Genomic DNA, 24,084 nt, shown 5'->3' on the forward strand with positions numbered 1-24,084 from the left:
GCCAGAGGCATTTGGAGATGTATAAACAAAAATCAAAGCGTGTAAAGCTACACGACCAAACTCTGGGAAAGAAAAACTAAATTTCCCAGAAATGAAAAGAGTTTGCCAAATTTTAAAATGTAATGATCTTTGCTATTCAGAGATCTCTCCCATTCCTACCTCTTCCTCAACAAATTACTCTTAACAGGTAAACAAAGATGTGCTTGTTCTACAGAAATATTCTGGAAGCACTGCATAGGTTTCCAAGGGACTCAAGACTACTGGATATAACATTCTTGCTTCTGTGAGTTTAGAAACACCCCTCTTACATGTGCAAATCTGAATTTAGCCTATCAAGTTAGTAATGAAAAAAAAAAAAAAGAAAAAAAGTTTAATAAAATAAGATTATAGGCTCTAGATTACTAGAAACTTTTTGCACAAATGTTATGGAAGATAACACAGTTGTTAAGTTCTCCCTGCTCACTTACGGTGGGAACACTAATTTGAGTATCTTTTCTATAATCATTTCTCAATTAATCAAAGCATGATTATTGGACTTTCATATCCTTTCAAATTTCCGTTAAACTGGCTTGCATTCCAGTATTAACAGGAAGAAGAAAAAGAAAAGCTGACAAATTTTGCAGAAACCTTCTGTCACTTTCTCAAAAGCAGACTAGAAAGATAAAAAAGACCTACTTCTTTAGCTGATTTTTCTAGCTTTTTCTAGGAAGAAAAAATCTGTCAGTGGGAACACAAAAGGCAGCAAGAGCTGTGCTATATCAGCCTATCATAACAAAATGCAAGCAATCAAAAAAAAAAGGCTAATGTAAGTAGGGACAAAATAGGAAAGAAAATGCTCTTAACAGATATCACAGAGTTTTACCAGACTGGAATAGTTTTATGTATTTTCAAAGTAATTTAGACATATTGTCAGATTCTGAGTCTGTAACAGAAAAACACTGTCATACAGTCCTTCCAGAAACCCTAGAGTACTTGAATAAATGAAAAAGCTGGATAGCTACTAGACCATTCTTTAAAAGTGTTAATCTGGACTTGGAGTGGAACGACCCTGTTATAGCTGTAATTACAAGGAACTGAGAATACATCTAATACTAAACCTGCAGTGTATGATCTACCTCAAATGCTGCCCATGTCTGACAGTGAAGTGTCTGCCTCAGCTTATCCCAGGAGCTAAGAATTTAAGTGTCATTACTGTAGACAGACTAGATTATACAGATGAAAATAGAAATGGTTCACTGTTCCAGCCACACATAAGACTTAAGAGGAGTTCAAACTCTGATGTGCAACCCCTAGTTCAGCCCTTGGTTACGAACTGCAATTATATGTGAACTGACTATCAAGTTAAAAGGAGGAGAAATAGTATGCGATTCATCTGGCTACAAAGTGTCATAGCCATGTGACATGAAAGAAAATGAAACAAAAATCAACAAGGAGAAAACTCACAGATAATCACTATATTCAAGTAAATTTTCAGCTATTTCAGTTGTGTCCCTTGAAAGGTACTTCATTTATCGTACCTGCTGACATGAAGGAAAAATATTGGTAAAGGGTATTATAACTGAAAGTAACTTCAAGACCTGGGCTGTGAAAGAAAAACACTGGAAAAAAAAAGTAAACCAGTGGACAGCATGGACAGAATTACCTCAATGTTATGTGTCTTGAAAAAAACCAATCTTTTCCACCCATCCTCCACTTATTAAAAAAGTTAGAAGTCCCTTTGGTACCAGCTTTGATCTTTTATCCTAAACATCTTGAAAGAGTGGAAGCTCCAAAGAAACTCGAAACACACAGATATTAAATCTTCAGGCAAACTGTCCTTTTGTTACTGCTAATCATACAGCAAATATGACAGCTCTATTTCTGCAACTGCATTACTCAGAATTAAAAAATAAGTACAGAAAGTTCCAGCAGGTTTTACATTTTGTTTTGTAGGGGCTTTTGTTGTTGTTAGCTCTTTCTTAAAAACTTCTTGTTTCATGACATAGATGCCAAACTTAAGGACAAACTTACGTTTCTATTCAAGGTTTGTCTCTAGGCTAGGCTTCTAACTGAAACAAGCCAAAGAACAAGTTACAAACACTGCATTTTTCAAATGAATTCCTTATGAAGGAAAAAGCCAGCAGCAAGGAAGGTGTGTAAGGATGGAATGAAGACATAAATAAGAAAAGCAGAGTAAGTCCTGAAAAGTGATGTGTTTTATGTTTAGTCAGCCTTTATTAAACAGTATTCATTGACTTAGTGCAGAATTTTCTAAAGGGTGGCGTAGTTACTGTCAAATCAGACAGCAGTGCTCCAAAAAATTCTTTCTCTCTCCAGTAAAAAAGAAAAAAAGTCAAAAACTAAAGACAACTCTGAACGTCACTCCAGCTGCAGGAACAGGTGGAAAAACTGAAGAAAGGACACTGAAAACAGAAGCTCTGAAAATATAATTCCTTTTTTGGCACCTGCTCCAGACAGGAACATACATGAAAGCATGAACTGACAAACAGAAGAAAAATTCCTTACTTAACATTGCCCAGGGCTAAAGGCAGTCGTCCGAAAATCAATTCACTCCACATTTAGAAAACACATACCTTGCATCCTTTCCAAGGCAATTCAAGTATTTGAAAAATGACTGAGTCCTGTTCAGGTTTTTTTCACTTAGCAGCATTTTTAAATTTTTTTGCTATATAGTTTATCCACTGTTTCCATTATTACTAGAAATGAATTTAAATCATGAAGCATGGTATTATTTACCCTCAGCCTTCTTGTAGGCTAAAATCCAGGAGATGGGAATAAAAACATCTTGTTTTCTTCAAAGTACAGAAGTATAAGATACTAACTCCAAGGCAAAAGAAGAAAGCCAAATGTAAGGAAGGATATATTTTCATATTATAAAGTTATTCTAGATAGAAAAAATCCACGAGAAAAGCTGGTGAAATTCTGAATAGGGATGAGTAGGTGATCTTGAAGTTTCTTGACATATGACACTTGCATTGTTCTGTAGTGACAGGTGTTTTATAAATAAACTCAAAATGCACACTGATATATTGAGTTAATGCTCTGACTTTTGCATATGCATTTATTCACAGACCTACAGTGCTTAAAACAACACTTAAAATATGTTTTTCTTCTTCCGTCAAGTGATGTCCACAGGCAGTCTTCAAAACCGACTAAACTTGGCATGAAGAGGACTTTTTTTAAGTATCCATTTTTCTCCCTCTGGTTGACATCATCTGAACTCCCATTCTAAATGCCCAGTTCATCTGAGAGTCCTGGTATCCAGTTAAAGCAGCTATAAAGAGGACACTGATGAAGCATGAGTTTAGGTATTTCCTTCTTCTGAAATGCTTTTTCAAAAATGTTGGCTGTTAGTGTAATTCAATTGTTGCTCAAAACCAAGAGACAAGTGCATTATCTGGCCAAACAGGATTGGTGTACAGAAACATGAAGTTAACTTTCAGATTCGCTTTATTTAGGAGGAAATTTTTATTATTTCAATCTAGTTTAAGAAGTTTACTAAAGGAAGGAAAAAATTTAAGGCAAGCTTTTAAAAAATATTCAAGATACTTCCACTATGGCTAAGCCATAGAAAGTAAAAAAGAAAGAAACCAACTCAAAATCTAGAATTGATTAAAAATGATTTTGTGCAAGGAAGATTTACTGCAGTGTAACTTACAAAATTTACTCTTTGAAAGATCTGTGGAAAGAAAACAAAGACTTCTGCTTCTCATATAGAATTATAAATGCTATTGAATTTACTTTAAAAAAAATTGCTTTTAAGTTGCTTTAGTTAATTTTTCATATTCATTGGCAGAAAAAAGGCAAGTAGATTTCTACGTCTTTTTAACATAGAAATACACTATCTTCAACTTATAATGTCACATACCTTGAAAAACAAAACAAACATTTGCTACAAAAAGTCAGCAATAAATCTTTTTGAAAATCATATATGAAAAAAAAAATCTCCTAAATGCTTAATTTGAAATAGTGATTACAGCACCTACAGCTTCCTGTGTTTTTGTTAATGCCATGCGACAATCTAAGAAAATAAACCACAGTTTTCGTATATCAATGTAAAATCTGTTAAAAATTACTGATCTCAACTTATCTATTGTTAGTTTACAAATAAAAATGTAGATAATTGTAAATTAGGGTAAGCAAAGCATGCAAATCTATAGATTCTATATCTGAATTCCTAGATTAGCATTAAAACCAATCACCGCAACAAATACCTCAACAGTATGCCTTGTGTGCAGAAAGGAAGCGATACTGAACATTCAATGCCACAACTGTAAGGTTTTCGGAGAAGCACCTGTGGCAGTTTCAGCAGTTTCTATATGGAATGCTCCCCCTTTCTAGGATTACTTGAAAAAATCAAGTCAATTCGAATTACGTAGCTGTAAAACATTGACATGTGTAGTTTTTACAGTTTCAGAATCTTCTGTTTGATTTAAACGGGCAATGGTGCATAAACAGGAAACTTATATCATAAGGGATCACATATTTGCAGGCAACATTAAGATTAAAAGTACATTAACATACATAAAGTGCTGTAGCACATTATTCAATATGTAAGCCATTGTCATGTGACCACCTTAACAACAAGACACTAAGCCTTTTATGCCTTTAAAAGCATTATAACTTTCATCCTGAAACCAATTTTTCAGTTCTTCACTGAAATTTATATAGAATGGATTAAAGTTACCGGTCAACTCATGGCTTCAATTACTTTAAATTTAGTAGGCTGTATCTCAAAAGAATTAGTAGCTATTCCTATACAAAAATTAGCAGATACAAGGATTAAAACAAAACAAAAGAAGAAAGAGAAAAAAAAAGATCAGAACACTAATATGCCCACAGTGAGAAAAATTGTTTCCTATATAAACAGTAGTATACTAGTCTAAAATTTCTAAAGCAAAATTATTTTAAAATACTAAACTTTAAGTGTTTTAACCCTTTGGTGTCCAAATACAGAAGTTATAAAATTGTTTCAAACTTTTTTTTTTCAGATACCAAGAGAAAAATAATCTTAACTAAACAAATGTGTGTCACTGCTGGGGACAACTATACAAATTCATGCTAGAATTACATACTGGGCATCTACAAAAGCACAAGTTGGTGCCAAGTTTTTATTTTACAACAAAGCATTTGGCAGCTGAAATTATTTTGCACTTTTAAAACCAGTGGTAGAGTTCCTGTGAACATTGTCCAAAATCATAACAAGAGGAACATACTGGACAGAAGGACTCTGCTTTGTGAAGCCACTTTTTCCACATAAAAATCAAGGTTCACTATGAATTATGCAGCTGTAATTAGCTCCTAGATACTTCAACTCCTGACTGAGCAAACATTGGCAGAAGAAAGAACTCATTAACCATGGTAGGCAATGTTGCAATTACCACAAACATCACCATCAGGATTTTTTGTTGTACCTGTATTCCTGTTTATATGCTTTACTAAAGACTTCAAACAGTGCACTTCATTTTCAGTATCTTTTGTAAAAAATATTTGCATTTCCAAGTAAACTTTTCCCTGAACAAGATAGGCCCGATTTGGCATGGTACGAGCAACAATATTTTTAAATTCAATTTCATTATTTAAGAAGTGATTCCTAAAAACCCTTCACAAAGGGAAGGTATGGAAGACCATGGTGACTCTTGGAACAACAGTCTGATTGCAATACAGCATAACAGGAAAGACCTTTCCCATTAAAATGAAAATATTTCCTAGATCACTAGCAAAATGAAATTCCGAATAAGTGTCTTTATAGTACTGCAGTCACTTTAAATACAAAGAGAATGTAAGAGTTACTTCGCCAGCCTTATGGCAATGAGAACTATCACTGCTGTTGCTTTCATGTTTCTAGAAACAGAGCAAGAATTGCAAATAAAGTTGCTAACAATGAAGAAAGTGTAATGGATAACTATACTGAGGACAGGTTCAGTGCAAACTCTGACTTGAAAAGACAAAACAGCTTGCAACACAAGAGTTCTACCAAGAGGACTCTAGTAGCAAATAATATGACATTATTTCTCCTCAACATAGCAACTGAAACCCAAAGATAGCTTAGAATTAGAGAAATGAAGGAAGCAAGCTTCTCTCCAATGTGCCAAACTTGGAAGAAAGTTCAAGCTATTCAGCACAAAAAGCATGGACAGTGAAAGTTTGGAAATAAAACTTAAGTAAAGAGGTAAATTAATTTTAAGGTATTTTTGTGCCAAAAGCAGGAAAAAACATCGAGAACGAAAGGACTATAGGTATAAGATGGTTTCATTATTCTCCCATAATGGGCACAGAGAGGGACACTATCAAACGACACTTTTTTTTTGGTGTCAAAAATAACTTGATGTGTTTACTCAAGCAAACAAAATCTTTTGGATTAAGGAACTGCTGAAGTGCATAAAACCAGTTTAAATGCACTTCACAAAAAATTTTTTCCAACTTAGATAAATTTTCTTATAAAGGGAGAAAAATCTCTCTCATACAAGCATAATCAAGCAAAACAGAATGAAGCTGAAGAGTGCTATTTTCCCTAAGTTATAATTATTAAAGCTCTTCCATGGTTTGTTAAGCCTCCATGCAATGAGATACATCTTGTAACAGTAGTTCTTGACACACATTAGAAAACTCTTCTGACCAACCTGAACATGTTCTGGGCTATGCCACAACTACCTCCAGGGTTTTTTTGACCAGATGCTACACTAGGTACTAGTTGACCTATGAACAACTATACTGAAAAGACACCAACTAGATCAGCAAACAAAACCAAATCAACACAGCAGGCTAGAGCACACATTGCAATAAACAATCCTCTCATCACATATCTAGTCAAAACTACTGCCTGATCAAGCACAGCACCCCTACAGATCACCACCACTGACATCTGGACTAACCATCGGAACTAATCAGACTATTATATTTGGGATATAATTGTTTCTTTCACTGTATTTAACTCTGGCCAAGCTCCACTTTGTAACATTTTGGTTTCTCCACCTGACTTAACTGTACCCAAGCTTCTGTTGCCAGAATAGCAACAGAATAGCTTATCTTGCAGGGGGAAAAAAAAATAATAATAATAATAAAAAAATCTCTATCTGAAGGGAAAATGCACACGAGATATTGTGCTAATGTTCACATTAAAGTGAAGGCAGATCAATCCCAACAAAAAACCCCAAACATTCCTGCCAGAAATCTGAGCTATCTGCATATAAAAGTCTTGGTAACACTTCCATATTCCTTACCCAGCTCTCTTAGACTGAAGAAAAGCCAAGAAACCAGCGCTATAAGGCTTCTCACTAATGAATAAGCTACCCTATCAAGCTCACATGTATCTTGTGAACTTCCTCTTTATGCTCCAGAAAGGTCATAAGTATCACTGCTTTAGTGATGGATTTTACTCATAAAAAGCAGAACCTCTCATATTCTGCTCTATTTTCAAACTGATGTCAGTAATCACGGTTGTTATTCCGCCTCCAATAATCTGCATTCAAACTGAACAGGAATTCAGTGGTACGAGTTTGCCTCAGCTTCCTGCAATTATTTGCAATGACTGTATCCATGAAAACAACCCTTTTCCACACTGGTTTACTCTAAGACTGAGCCTCTCTCATTTTTTATCAGGTACCCATGCATATACATTCTGCTTTGGTATTTCCAGATCTTTTCTTCAGATTAAGTCCAAATTACTGCCTTACTTCATAACCACAAGCTCCTACAAACCACCTCAAGTACTTCTACAACCATAGCAACCAAACAGGAAACCAAACATGGAAGAAATTACCAAGCTTTACTTGCAGGTTTTTTTTGAAGGAGATTTAGTGTTTTACCACTGAAATGTACATGCCACTTTGAATTTGCCATTCCATAAGAATTTATATTAAATGAGAAAGGCAGAATAAATTCCAACACGTGTATCCTCTACACTGAAAAATGGTCAATGCAAGAGTACTACAGTGATGGCCCTTAAAATGCTTGTTACATACAATTAAACAAGAACTGCCACATTTTTTCCCTTAACTATACAGCATGCTTAATAATGCAGCAATAGCAATTAATCCAGCAGTTTAACTGCTATCTGGAGGCAATCACGTTTACAAAAAGAATGCATATGAAGTGTTCTGAGTTTGGAAACAGATTATACAAGCATTAATATACTAATTAACAGGCAAGAACCTCTCTGTTGAAAAAGCACCTAAATCCAAATGATCCTGAAGCATTATTCTCAAGATGAGGTTAATTTAATGACTGTAGGAAAGAATATGTGGTTCTTCTACACTGAATCCATGCCATAATACAGCTTCTGAAGTAAAAAGATGAACAGTCGTGGCACTTCACAAGTAGGTAAACACCAGAAATGAACTGCGGTTCAGTATCACAAGTTTGGTAGTTAAGTTTGCTAGGCAAGAAAAATAAGCACACATTACAAACCCTCAGCTCCTAAGATTTTAAGAAATCAGGAAGATATCCAGAAACGAAGGCAGGAGATTTCTGAACCCTGAGATCCTTGAAGAGAACAGGCCATGTAAGCTTCCCCTCCAGTCTGAAAAGGAACTGAGGGTTTGCATCACAAAGGAATGGCCAGTTTCTGTGTTTGCCAATTTCTGTGTTGTCATCAAAATGACACATCGCTCCTCTTCTGTCTCTTCACTGGAGGTGACTGATTTTCAGAAAGTCAAGAAATCTCAAAAGTACAAATGAGAAGAGTAAAAGCTGAGCTAGCAGAAGAATGGTCACTTGAAATAGAAATATCTTACAAGAATTTCACAAAGGGTTAATGTAGCAGCACTAAAAAAACAGTGTACAGACTTCTATTATGAAGGATGGAGAGCAGTTGTGAAGAAAAAAGAAATTCATGTTGCCTTTTTAAACAACACAAGGCAGTTTGTAACAGATGAATTTGAAAAGAAATAAAATTAAGTCTCTGTCAAAGAATGAGAATAAAAGTCTTGCTGAAAAACTTAATACCAGCAATAGGACACTTCTGGCATTGAATTTACACACTCAGATGAATGCCAGACAGCTTTAATGAAAAAGTGGCTGAAGTGTCTGCCTGAACGAGATCAACATCACAGCATGAATCTGTCATCTGGTATAAACAGATGTACTGGTATATTTATCCCAGCATGTCAGTTCTTCTACTCAAACCTCGATACCAGAGTATATTAAACTAGAAAGGAAATTATATCTTTGGGGTCTCATAACATTCCACCATGGTATACAACCCAATTTTATCTAAAACCTGAAGATTTCTGGCAGGCAAATAAAAAGCTTTTCTACGCTACTATTCAAATATCATGATCAATAAAACTCTTAAGCAAGCAAGAATTTAAGCTCAATTGGATGGATGCAGACCAAGCCACACACATCCCATTCCACAAGTTATACCTCTCTCTATCCCAGGATAATACAGTGTTTGAAACTTCCCTCTTAGCTCTAAATCAAGACATTAAGGAATACACAAGTGCTTAAATGACAGTTGCAGAAGAATTTTTATTCAGAAATAAGTGGACACAATGCACAAGTGCACCACATGCAAATGGACATGAAACAAAGAGGTTCAAGTCAGGATAATCAACGCTTGCATTTGCTGTTTTTTTTTTCTTGATTCAACAGTGTCCTGTGTTTACAGATGAATTTTGTATTTTTATATATGCTGTGATACAATCTATATAACTACAATAATACACAGCATTTACGTAACAGTGCAAAAAAGCAAAACAAAACATGGCACCAAGAAGGCTTTTCCTCCACAAAGAGCTGTGAACACTTGTCTGTCACCAAGATAAATAATACACAATTAACCATACAGAAATTGCATAAATATGCCTTTTAGTGAAAATCCAGCAGTTATTATGGATACTTTAAAAGGTACTATCCACATTAAAAAGTCAGTTACACAGCAAACCTTTTCACTCATATGAGGACATTGTGACCACCTGCTTCCCCCTCTTCAAGGGTCCATGAATACCATAGTTAGTGGAGCAACCATTTTTATGGCTGTAGGACATACTGTGCACAGAATATGCTTCAGCTAAAATGAGAAGGTAAATACCACAAAAAAAATCAAAATATTTTCACTAGGGTACAATTATTATTTTTTAATATTAAAAATTTACACAGGAATAGAGACCCAAATTCTCTCTCATCAATTAGGAAAACAATGCAACAGCTTAATGAGATTTACAGACTGAAACATACTGTTTTTCTCTGTAAAAGCAATACACTAACAAGCCTGAAATATAGTAAACTAGAAAAATTCAAGTGAGGCTACTTTATTAAAACTAAAATTCTTACTTTGATCCTTGACTATTATCAATATTCTTTGGCTTCCAATATAACCAAAGAAGGGAATAAAGTAAAAACGTGGTAAACACTAATAACAAGATTACACTAGCCCAAGTTACTTCATTTTAACAGCAGTATCTCAATAACCACTCATTAACAAAAATACATTTCTTGCAATATTACATTACCGGTTACTAGTGCTTGTGTAATAATGAAATCTTAGCATCCCTGTTCTACTTGCTATAAAAAACTAGGGGTGATACCATTCTGGACTTATAAATATCATGTATAAGTAGTATATTTGACTGTTTGAAGTCACAAAGGGTATTCCATTCATCCTTATGAAACTAGACTTGAATACTATTAACTATACGAAGAAATAAAGAAAAAAACAGATTAGAAGATCTAATCCCAGTAAAAATAAAAAGCACTTATCCTCAATACAGATCAGCACTTCAGTTCTAGTTAGTGCTTAGTTCCGTATTTCATAAAATTCTTGCCTTGGTCTTATACAGTCAATTATCATCTCAGTTAATATATACAAATTAGAACTCAAATATATGGCTAAAACCCCTCTCTTTTTCTTCTAACTGAAGCCATAAAATAAAGGAATCAAAACTTTCAGAGCATCTCCATTTTCAAGTTTTTACAAAAATCAGGGAATCGACATAACCATTAAAGGGGCCAGCTTTCAAAACCAGATGACCCAAAATTAACCAGTGTCAAAAGCATATATGGATTTGGCCTAATTTAACATACTGAACCTGGAAACTGGACTCTAAGGAAAAAAATCCTCACCCCTATCAGTCAATAGCTAACTCCCTCAGGTGACTAGGCCAAGTCTTTATCCTCTAAATGATTAAACATGGGTTGCTCCACAAGCCTATTGCATTTGCATCCCTGATTTTACCATTTCCATGATAGGACCTGATGTTTAATTACCTATAAAACTTGTGACAAGTCTACTAAAACACAGATGGAATTCAAAGTTAGAAAACTGAGAATTCAAAGTATTTCCCATTCACTAAACTGCTATAAATCTACACTGCTACTACTGCAAATAGCTTTGGTCAAAGACAGATATCACCCATTTCACATTGTTTATGCAGTTCCACAACTTCTCTTTTGGTTGGCTACTTTGCAAAAACCACAAGATTACATACTAATTGATGATGATAATTAAGGTTTGCTCAATTCCACAGTAAATTTAATTCCAAGTTTATCTTAAAAATATCCAAAAGTGAGTGAAAAAATGGGAAGTTATACATTTATGACTGGTTTAATGGGCTTGTCAATAACTGAGACAGCTTATTTAGTTTTTCTATGAAGCAATCTCTTCATACAAAGCAAGTTGTTCACTACTGTTAACTTAAAAGGTAATATATTTCCCAAATACTCTATGATACCACTAAAAGAGTTAAATTCTATGTTAGATTTATCAAGGCAGCATTACAAAAACAGTAAGATGGAAACCAAAGGGTAAAACAAGAAATTAACTACATGACCTTATTTCACTTACAATTTCAAAGTTTCATATTGCAGGTTAAAATACAGTAACTAGTTACCATTTAAGATAATAAAGCTAGTTCTAATTAAAACAAATTGCTAAAGTATTGATATTATTTATAAGCCATAGAGCTTATACTCAACATTTCTAGGTGAAAACTGCATCCATTTTGTCCATGCTGTAAGTTGCAAAAGTTTGTGAGCTTTTCTGAATGTTTTTGCAGTACATAAACCTTTAAAGAAAAAAGTTAACAAGGCAAATACACAATACACTAACAAACAGTATTAAACTAATGCTGAAGAGTGTGTGAACTGCTGTTTTGCACTTGATGTTGCTTTTGCATTGTTTTCTATATTTATTCACCAGTGCAAAGTGTAGATTTCTTGTAAAAAATAACTACATGCTGAATAAAGTGTACAGTTTGGGGTCATCTGACAGAAGCATGATAAATATTTTAACATATCAGATATAAGTGCAATACTTATGTAGCACAATGGTATCAATTAAGGAAAATAAACTTTACTACTAGACATGCTAAGTATCTTAGGTTTCATTACAGTTGAACACGTCTAGCTGTCATTATTATTTTGATCATGTGTCTGCTGTTTTGACTTTCTGAAATTAGTATCTATGTTTACCAATCTAAGTTAGTCAGCTACACACACAACAATCAACAACAAAAAAAAATACCTCACTTACTCTATTTGCGCACCATGAGCCACAAGGGCACTTATGGAATCCATACTACCAGACCGTGCTGCTTTATGAATAGGAGTTTCACCAACATAATCCTGCAAAGACAAACTACATTTTGTCAAGCATAATCTTTTTAAAAATTAAAATCTTGTAATTACATTACTGACTTTAATTAAGAAAGCAGATACATAAAAGCAGCATTTATTACTAGCTAGCAAAGACATCAGGTACTTTATCATTACTTTAAAGTCTGTGGCTGGCTGTCAGGTACATTAGGCATTTAGCAAGAAATAATGCTGAAGGCATTTAACTCACATGGTAAGCCTGATCCAATAACTAGGCAATCAGCAGACTCATATTCAGCAAAACTGGTTAACCCTCCCAACATATACCACCATAACACATTACTTATTCTAACACCTTCATTTCCTGGCACTTTTGTTTTCCAATACATTGGGGCTGAGCAAGTCCTCTTGAACCAGGGAGCAGCAAGGCTGAATCTGTGGGACTGTGCTGCTTTCAGATCTTGCTGACACATTGACTCAGTCCTTGAGTGTTTCACCATCAGTACTTGGCAGGAGAGGAGCACATACACAGAGCTCTGCTGGAACAGAGGTGTGCCCAGTGTTCATAGGACAGGCCAGATCTCTCCCAACTCAAACACATTGATTCACATCCTATATACTTGTCTTTTTAAATTTTCTTTGTCCATTCATATTACATTATTATTAACCAGCACATCCAATAATTTAATTTTTTTGCATAATGTGCAAACATACAGGGGGTAGTATATTGCTTTTCAGGCAACTCCTCCCCACTAGCTGTCTTAGGTAACAGAGAGAATCTACAACTATTTTACAAATCCAAGCAAGCAGCAGGTAAATTCATGCATCATGATCTACAGGCTGTAGAGGAAATTCAGTACTTGCAATTAACCATCAGTATTAAGAACCACAAAGAATCTGTAATGAAACATTGCCTTGGAGTACAAGTAAATATTGTTACTAGTTTGTTAATGTGATTCAGTCCTCAACACTTCCAGTGTACCAAGGGTTTTGGGGTTTTTTTGTTTCATTTTCTTCCCCCTTCTCTTTCTCTCCAAACTTTTGATAGATTTCACTAGTCTGGTTCCAGATATTAAACATGTTCTAACTGTATGTGCCTCAGTTTAGTTTCCCTGTTCCTTTTATTAAAATATCAACACTAGCTACTAAATTTAACACCGCACCTTTACTGATTCACCAGTGTTTACACACAACCTATCTCCGCACTTCATTTCTATTTGAAATGTGAATATATTCAAAATGTTATCATACCACCTAGAAGCTACTAAGTGTCCTAAATTGTCTGCCAAGCTTTTGAGAAATTTAATCCTATCTTTTAGACCATGTAAGTATAACTTGAAAGTGAATTTTGGATTATGAGGTATGTATTCTCAATTTTCTACTTGACAATTTTATTTCATGGTGAAATATCTTTACAAGAAGTTACAAATTCACTGAGGGTAAGCCAGCTTACCAGTGCTTAAGATATATATTCAACAAAACAGTGAACTACCTAGCCACGCAGGAGGGAACAATAATGGCACCAAAGTTTACTTTCTTATAAACTAAGGAAAATTATTGAGGCTAACAAAGTTTGGAGACAGAAAAGAGCAGCAAATGCCTTAGAGATTAGAAAAGGGCTTTACAGCTTTTCTTCTAAAGTGGATGCCATCAGCTGATGAATAGAAGACTGCTTTCCAATGAAGTTTACGCAATTGTTTCTATTTATAACTCTCCCTGAAGTAACAGGAAGAGAGAGAAGTTTAAGAGTGGATACAATTTTGTTAACTATCATAGATGGAAATTCATTTGACACTAATTTATCCAGAAAAAATTTCTTCTTTGTGTAATAAATTTTTTAATCATAGAAGCTGTCTTCAATTCATCATTCTGTTACAGTTTCCTCCCCTCCCCCCTTTTGTTAAAGTGGTGAGTATAGAAAGTAAGTGATTTGCCTCTTTTGGTCAGCATTAGTATCTACAAGGTCAACCCTAAGTTAGAAGATAATAACTCAATATGAAGCTCAGTTTAGGGTTAGTTGGCCATGCATATGACAAAGACAACAAAATCTCTCTAGCCCCATAAACCTAGCACACTGCCCACAGTAGGACCTAGAGAACTGAATTATGATGCCTTGCTGTGGGGAACACAAAAAGGATGAGAGAAGACCTTTGCAAAAGGACTCCTTACCACTGCTTTAGAAGAATGAGCTAAGCTTATAGCAGCTACCACTTCCATCACCAAATAGAAGAGGTTAGTATTTCAGAAGAGAATATATATCTTGAGAAGGGCTGCTTTTAATCACTGGCCCAGGAAAGCATGTGCCTAAAGCTAAGGAATTCAGAAAATACTTAGAAAATGCCAGAATACATAGATTTAGATTTTTATGGCATTCCTTTTAATTACAGCACCTAAATTTCAGTCACAATTACTATCATGTTGCTTTGAAATTCTCTTAAGGGGCCAAATATATTTGCACTGAAACAGTTTCCTAGCTCCCCTCAGAAATTCTCTCTGGATTATGAGCTAGACTGAAAGGAAAAAAAAAAAATCCCACTGAAAGATGGCTTTTAAATTTACTTATTTTTCAATGCATCCAAAACCACGCATACAGAAAAAACAAAAAGTACTCTGTATGAATCTCAGAACAATTCTGTTTTGATTCAACAACTGGAATGAATATGACCAACAGAAAAACAAAGTAACATTTTTTTCCAAGAAGCTTCTGAGAGCTGTTCAGAGCCTAGCCCGCCAACACCTTTTCATGTGTAAGACACCTCTTCCCTATCCCTTTTTAGCTATGTGGAGCAAAGGAAGTTATTTTATTTTGAGAGGCTCTACAAATTCCTGATTATCCTTGATAACACCTCATAATCCTTTAAATTGTTCACACTTCCCATCTGTGCTTGTGCCTTTTGTAGTAATATGCCAGGAAAGGAAGCATCAATAACTTGTACTGGCCTTTCACAACTAGAGCAGAATTTGTCCCTCTGTTACAACACGGCACCAACAGCCCAAACTTGTCTCACAATCTAGAGGACACATTATAAATAAATTAGTAGAAACTCAAATTAAGTATCATTAATCTAGCATTCAAGATAATACATTTGATTGCTTCTGTGGCTACTAAATATTTTGTGCTCAGTGCTCTTGAAGAAATGGCAAAAAGAATTCGTGAAGCATCACAGACACATTTAGTTTTTGCAACTCACTGCTGAATGCCTTCCTCCTACCCCTTGGAAAGAATGGCTACCCTTTCACACAGACAAGGGCAGTCCTCTAGCTTGGGGTCACGACTAGATTACCTTTGACTTCTATTCCATTTTACTGAATAAACATCTAGCTTCCTTTCTTATTCTCTTTTTATTTATGTGGCTGAAGAGTCTTTTGCTTTTTTGGCTTTAATCAGTAAATCTATCTCAGCATGATTAAACAGTTTGCAGTTCCTCACTATGCTGCTTAACCTCAAAAGACACTTCCTCTACTGATTAAAGACTCTGCTCAAACTCCTTTCCAAGGCCTCTTTCATGCATGGGTATTTTTTCAATTCAGTCTAAAGCAATTTTTTACTCCTGTCTTTTTGGGACCCCAAGTTCTGTTGGCTTGAAAATAGTCCAGTTGAATTCAGAGTACATTTCCTATTTTGTTCTCCAACTTCCAAGTCCCTGGATATGATTCGATTGATTTCACTCACTGGTATCTTTACATTCCTTCCATTTATCAAAAACAAAACAAAACAAAACAAAACCAACCCAAACCCCCCCCCCCCCAAAAAACAAAACAACACAGCCAAAACAACAACAACAACAAAACCAAAACAAAACCCCAAACACCCAACCAAAACCAACTTACTTGCAGGTATTTATTTTTAAGATAAAAAGCTCCCACACACATTTACACTGAAAGCTTTGAACTGTGTGTACTGTTTTGGCTGAGACAGAGTTAATTTTCTTCATAGCACCTGGTAATATGTTTTGGACTTGTGACCAGCAAAGTGTTTTTAATACAACAATGTTCTAGCTAGGAGTGTGCTGGGATGTGGCACAGCGGGAACCACTGACCCAAATGGACCAGAAGATTATCCCATACCATATGACATCATGCTCAGCAAGTAAAACTGGGGCAGGGGGAGAAGTTTGCCAGGGTGTTTCCTTTTTCACCTGTTAAGCTGTCTTTATTTCAACCCATGAGTTCTCACACTTCCCTTCTGATTCTCACCCTCACCTCACTCGGTGGGGGGAACAAGGAAGTAGCTGTGTGGTACTTACATGTCTACTGGGGTTAAACCTCAGCACTATGCAAACACTTCTGAAATACTTCTAGTATTGACACCTGACTAAGACACAGAAGCCCTATTTTACTTGATAAGAAATATAAACAAACTCCATTCCTTAACTCAATTGACTGAATTTCAAGCTCTATTAGATGATCACATTCCCAAACACTACTCATTTCTGACATTTCTTAAAACCAGTACCCTAACCCTTTCAGAAGCTAGGAAGTAGAAACTAAAGAACACTGAGTACTTTTCCTCCTTTGCTAAAAAGGCTTTTCAGTGCACATGAGAACTGATGAGTTCTTTTGATCTGGATTTAGTCCTAATTGCTGATTAAAATAAAAACTGTAATATACTAAAAGTATGTTTTCTTCCTCCCCACCAAGGATATCAGCCTGTTCACAGTTCTTGCTACTATGGGCAGTCTAACCATCCTAAAACTATCTGCCACCACTGCCATGCGATGGTAACTGACTGTATGAGTAATAAGTTGCATCCCCTGCAAGGGTGCAGTATTTCTTTTCCCTCCTCTTTGTGACAGGCCACACAACACTTATTTTGGCCAATCAACAAAGGCAACATACAATAGAAATGTTTAATAGCCTGAGGCTAGAGGGGAAATACACTTAAATGAAGTTAATAGTTTTCTAAATCAGAAAGTACTTGTTATTATCTGACATTAATATGTACAACAGACCAGAATCAATCTGTGTTGTGACAAGGATAAACATCAGAAAAAAATCCTCAGAAAAAGTAGCAGGATAATTGCTTTGCACTGTTACAGTGAACTAGAGCAGGCAGGCAGCCAAATGCAGGTCCTGAGTCACATTACTAAGAACTATTAGCAGGCACTGCCTGCTGAGGTAAAAAAAAAGAAAAAATCAGAAACAGTACAACATTCTCTTGAATCCACTGCTGAGTAGAAACAGACAGACCATTGCTTGGCACTTCAGCTTTCCTCCTGTGCATTTCTATATGGCAATCCTGGGGGGAAAGAACTGCCCACTGATGAAAGAGAGATATGATTCTAGCCAGCACATACAGTTATATAAGAGGGCTGGGCATCACAGGATATACTCACAGAATTTATTTGGGGAGCAAAGTACAGTTGGGACAAGCAGTTTTCAGCATTTGTCCTTCATTGCTGTTGCCTGAGAAGTGTCCTGGGCAACTGTCACCAGCAACGAGATAAGACATTTTTAAGTTTTCCTAAACTTCAGGGCAGGCAGCATGAGCTACAATACCATACCTCAGGGCAGATATGAGAAAGCATGCATGCAAATTCTACTGAGTACCGGAGGTTTACGGTAAAACTGAGAGACTCGAGTGGATTCCTTTTCAGAAGCTATCCTTTTCTTTTTCCAGAAGTGAAGGGTTAGTCTGTAGCCAATGACCAGAAGTCAGTTGGGAAGGAAAAGTTTACTAGTTTAAATATCAAGCATTCCCAGATCTTTCTCAGCATGTGTTTTGTATCCAGTGTCCATGGAACACTTGTCCTCACACAAGCATTAGCCAGTGACTATGTCTGTTTGGAGTACAGCATCAGTCAGCGAGCTGGAAGGAATAAACAAAATACACATCAGGAAATAGTGCTCCAAAAGCTCAAAAGTGTGGGTGGAAGCCCTAGATGATCACCTAAAAGTGCTTGCAAGTTAAATAAGGAACCGAGGTCATTTAAGGAGGTCATATCAAACAAGAACAGTAGAATTTGACTGCAATTCAATAAACAGCTGAGGGAACTGGGGAGAGCAAAGCATGCACTGTGCTTTACATAGCCATGTATGAAACATTCCAACTATCTGTGGGATAAGTTTTCTGCTTTCGTTATCACCAAGGCACACTGCCTAGCTTTCAGTGCTTGTGCATTTGAAAATTGATGTGTGACTGACCAGTTGCATCCTAAGAACTTAAGAGACTATTTTGTTTCCACTACCATTTTAATTAACCAGAGGTATCTTATTTTTCAGTGAACTGAGTCTAAAATATCTCTTGTCATATGTTCAATTAGTATTTTGTGGGGACAAAAAAAAGTGTAACTTGAGCCTACCATGAAATACATACACAGTACCCACAGTGTCAGCCTTCAGTGTACCCGTCTATATTGTGTCTGTGGTCTATCATTACCTAAGCCTTCCCTTAGAAGTCTATAGGATACTATCACCACTATCTGAAAACTTGACAATGTGGAGGATCATTTGCTCTGGCAACAAGCCATCAACATAGACTCCTGAGTCACTGGCTTGCCTTAGTGACTTCTTTAAGCTGGATGAGTCTCCTGCCCATTTTTAATACTGTATATTATACTGCCTTCTGCTTTCTTTTAGTCATCTGCATGTTGCCCTCAGCCCATGGAGAGACCTCTCCACACTCTTCTCTTCTTCTGGGAGCTAGCTGCTACTTTCTTCTTTGCTACAACCTCCCTCATCTACTACATGTGATTTTTTCCCCCTCATCATGTTCCAGGACATCAAGCTTGTTCTTCAATTCCATTTCAACCTCACTGGTCAGTTCTTCTCTTTATCCTCACAGCTGGAAACTTTCATTCTTCTCATTCATTCACTTTCATTCATTCTTCTCTTCTCATTTAGCAGTTATTTGTGTATCTTTATTCTGTGCATGCCATGTTTCCTCTCTAATCACCATTTCTTTACATTCTTACCTGGTCTCCAGATGCATTTATAGTTCTTGTATTTTCTCTTCTGAAGATTCTACCACTATGCAGCAATAACTTATTGCATAAGTTACTTTTGTCAGGTATCAAGGAGAAGATGCGATCTATAGCCTCTGCATCCAGTCACCTTCATTGTTTCTACAATTCTCCTGGTGTCTCACAGCTGTTCTCAATGCACCAGACTTCTTTTCTGAAAACTCAACACAAACTTCCCCATTTCTTATTTTTGCACAGCTTAAAAAAAAAAAGAACCAAACTCTAGAAATGCAAATGTTTAAGTTCTTCAGCAGACTTAGCTTAACTCTACTGCATATAAAATACAGTCTGGCCCCTAAATATTTTAAGGAAAGTATGATGCAAGGTTTAACAGGCCAGACATTTTATGGAAGCTGTGCTATATCACAGCTTTTAATAACAGCATATGCTGTAGTATTAATTACTCTCATAGAATATTAAAAATACTTTTGATTACCATTAAAAAGGACGTTATGTATGCCCAGCATACACAACAGATTCATTCAGTACTTCAAACATTTTCTTCAAAAACATGATGGATTTTAAGCATTGATTCTGTTACTGTACCAGAGTACAACAGTTCTTTGCAGGAATTTTCCTATATTAATGCACTCTTTGCTACCAAATAAATTACATACAGTAAAACTAATGAAAATTATAGTAAAAAGAAAGCAAAAAAAAATTTTTAATCACCCATTCTTAGTAAAGTACATGTTTTTGATCTGTTTTTAGAAAGTTACTAGAAAAGCTTTAGAAATAATCTAAAAGGAAAAGATAAAACCAGATGCACCTTAAAATAAATCAAGGCAGACCTTACTAGTTATATGTACGAGTAAATCATGAAGCACCACAAAGGTCTTATGGCTCTGTGGGTAACTGTAAATTTTTCAATCCTTAGCATATTTAGTAAGCATTGTGTTCCTCACCAGTCTTTTTCTTGCCCCTACAGCAGCACTACAATATCAGAGTACTTGCTAATGCTGCCAACACCAAAGCAACATTACCATTTTGTTCAAGAAGTAGCGAGATGTCAATTCCTAAAACAAATGTCCTCCAAACCCCCAGGGGCTTAAAGAACATTTATTAGTCCTATCTCTACTGTCATGTAAAATGTCTATAACTGATCATTAAGTTATCTGACTTCAGCTGATGTCAAAAAGAAAGTATCTGTATGTTAATGTAAGGATCATACATGTCATAAAAAAGGATCAAGACACTCCTTCCAAAACTATATGCATACGTGAAATAAACACGAATCCATACCTGTTTGTTTATGTTGGCCCCCACTTGAATCAACCAATTCAGGCACTGTGGATGTCCTCCAAAAGCAGCAATGTGGGCTGGTGTTTGAGCAAAACGTGTTGTACTGGCATTTACTGAAGCTCCAGCTCTTACTAACTGCATTAGGCACTCCAGCTTTAAAGACATGAGGGAAAATAAAACCAAAAATGTTACACAGATGTGCTATGACAATTAGCATGTGCTAAATAAATATATAAAACCTAAAAAAGCTAAATTTTCTAGTAAGACCACACAAATGAAAAACAAGACAGAATATGAAATGTAGGATTTCCTCCCTCCTCCTTCACTTCTCCCTCATTTAGTCATAGACTATACCTGAAAAGCACTTAATTCTCATCTCCAAAACTGAATTTCACCTTTATTTTCAGGAAAAAGGAAAACAGGACATAAATACTTCAATCCCAACTACAAGAGATATCCAATTCACTTTTGTTAAGAGGGTGGGAGGGCAGGAAAGAAAAAAAGGGGGTTGTGATCCAGCAAACATGATACTAACCAGATATTATTAGATAACATTTGCAAAAAAAAAGTGTTCTTTGGAGATACACAGATGCACTCATACTTGCAGGAGAGTTTATAGAAAGCTAAATCAGAAGAACATAAGATTTTTCATTTCATTAATGTATTCCTGGAGTGACAGAAGATTGGTAAAGGAAAGTAATACTTAACAATATCTATAATATGCTAAATCTATAAAAGGAATAAATTAATTTCACCACTTTCTTGTTGTTACAGATGAGGAACTGATCAAAACAAAACAGGTTGGATGTTTGTGGCAATAAAAGCCCTTTTTGTTGTAAAAAATTGCATTACTCTGTCAAACTATATTCCACCTTTTTTTTCTAACATACTAACCAGAAGTGTCAGATAACCAGATACTATTTTTAAATGTTCATAACTTCTCATTTGTAGCAAACCACAGCTACGATGACCTCAACTTTCAAAAACAGTCAAAACAACACTTCTTTCCTGTCACACAGTAACATTGTCTTCTTGTTCATAGGAAAAGGAACTCACTACACTGAAATAAACAGTTTAGTCTAGGCATCCATTTATTGTGGGCAGAAAACAAATATCACTGCACACAAACGCAACAGCGAAACAAAGACCCTCACACTGGCTCAGGCATTGGTCCACTTAAAACAAATCTATGGGTCTCTCAGTGTCTCACAGTTACAGAAAACATCAGCCACACCACAGCTGTGGAATAGTCTGTCCATAAAGGAACAATTAAAAATCATCTGAATGTGGGCTGGCAGCTTGACTCACATAGAAACATCAACGCCAGGATTATAACATTCTTCTCTGCTGCTGTATGTCAGCCTTTCTTTCTCCCTCTCTCAATCTGTAAATTCCTGATCTTGCTGAATTATACATGAGATAAAAGTACCAACCACTGTAATAAAGTATTTTATATTAGTTTTGCAAACATGTTGTGAACTTCATTTGTTTCCTTCCCTCATATAATTCAAACAAACATATATGAACCTTGTCATTCTGGATATGCAGAAGTAATTTTTTTGGACTGTAATGGAATTAAGGCTGGAGACAGTTGTACCATGAACTCACTAACTGCATGAAGTAAAGGTGAGGATACCTGGAATGTTGCATATTAATGATTCCAGCTCCATAAACATTAACATTGCCAAAGTACCTTTTCAAAAAAAAACTTTTGTTGGAAAAAAGAATTACATCAAATAACTGGTGTAAGAAAAATTTTAAGTTTAAAACTTACTTTAAACTCCAACACTAGACTACTGAACTACATTTTGCATTTGCCAATATTAGACTTTCCTTGATGTTCACGTTAGCACCTGTAATACTGCTGTTAATCCTTAGTGATTATTAATTAAATAGTAATACTGTAATTATTAATAAGTCATGTGAAAGAAACCACCTCTCCAGCTACAGCAAGAGGTTCATCTGTGGTAACTGAAAGCAAATATAAATTTCAGCCAGTTTATAGAATAGACTTTTAATAGAGTTAATTTGAAAACACTTCCAGACAAGGATTACAACTTCAGGAAAGAATAACATTTCCTGCACAGGCACCGGGCTGAAAGAATTCCGTAATTAGACAAGCATTACAGCCCATCAACTGAAAAGGGAAAAACACAGAAACTGATTCACCAGCACTATCCTGCACTGTTTAAACCTGCTTTGTAAGATGGCTACACACTATGATTATCCATACAACTTCATTTTTAAACATTGGTTTTTCTTTTTCTTTGCATACTCTGACTTTAGAGTCATAGGGCTTTAACAATGAATACAACATTTCATCCCATTAAAAGCTTGAGTATGGATCTTCTGTATCATGTCTGTCAGAAAAACCTGCTTCTTCCAACATTATGGGAGAATGAGGTGAATTACATCCATGAACAGGAAAAATCAACAAGACAAAAAACAGTATCTCATTTGATCATTTATGCTTGAGATCAGGACACACAAGTCCACTTTCATCAAATAACCTAAATTTAATACAGTGGATATTTTCCAACCTAAAGCAGAGGTTAAACTGATTTAGTGAAGAAAGACAGGCCTCCACATAGGCCACAACACTGGCAAAAATACCAAGGAAGAGACAGGCATTTTTATCTCTACTACTTTTGTTCCAAAAGAGACAGAATATATTTACTACTATTTTGGTTCCTATAATGTAAACAATCAAATAGCAAAAACAAAAGCCAGAGAAAAGCACAAGCAAACAGATGTGGTCAGAGAAAATAAAAATTCACATGCAAGTGATTAAAAAGATAATTAAGGTTAGTCCAAAACAAAGTGAATTAAAATTAAGACCAAAATCAATTTTTTTATGCAAGCCCTGTATTTTCTACCTCTCTGGTAGCTTTTTCAGACTGTTAACATTTTTACATTCTGACCCATCTTCTCAGAAATCTATGGAATACCAGGGTAATTTAGGGCATGATATAATTAACTCCAATTAAAATACAGAAACTCTAATGGTAATTAATTTACATCTCAGGAGACAAGCACTTTTCTGCAGTCAGAGAATGTCCTGAAAATGTGAACTCCACCACAGGTACTCAACATAGCAAGTAAATTTGCACTTGCTACTATCTCTAAAAGGAGGTCCATGCTGTCATTAAACACCCAGATATTACAACCAAAAACACGACCTGTAATATCTATCACCTCCTATTGACTCTGCTGGTATTTTAAGTATTACTTGCAAGCTGTAGAAGTATGTTTTGGGGTAAGTTACTCAAGAACTCTGTGTTTTCACTTTTGGTCATAAGAGACTCCATTTTTACTGGTACTGGTGTTACACCAGTATTTCCCCCCC

General features: G+C 35.6%; 1 protein-coding gene across 2 annotated transcripts in view; it reads right to left on the minus strand.

The window, feature by feature from the left end:
* Nucleotides 1-24,084, minus strand: part of ANKRD10 (ankyrin repeat domain 10) — a 37,388-nt gene that overhangs the window by 10,324 nt on the left and 2,980 nt on the right. For both annotated transcript variants that reach the window (XM_069004148.1, XM_069004156.1), the window contains exons 2-3: nucleotides 20,739-20,891; nucleotides 12,473-12,564 (exon numbers count right to left, since the gene is read on the minus strand). In XM_069004148.1, coding sequence (XP_068860249.1) covers nucleotides 12,473-12,564; nucleotides 20,739-20,891 — 245 coding nt within the window. The remainder of the gene's footprint in view (nucleotides 1-12,472; nucleotides 12,565-20,738; nucleotides 20,892-24,084) is intronic.

Source organism: Aphelocoma coerulescens, chromosome 1 (assembly GCF_041296385.1).
Source record: "Aphelocoma coerulescens isolate FSJ_1873_10779 chromosome 1, UR_Acoe_1.0, whole genome shotgun sequence".
NCBI lineage: Eukaryota > Metazoa > Chordata > Aves > Passeriformes > Corvidae > Aphelocoma > Aphelocoma coerulescens.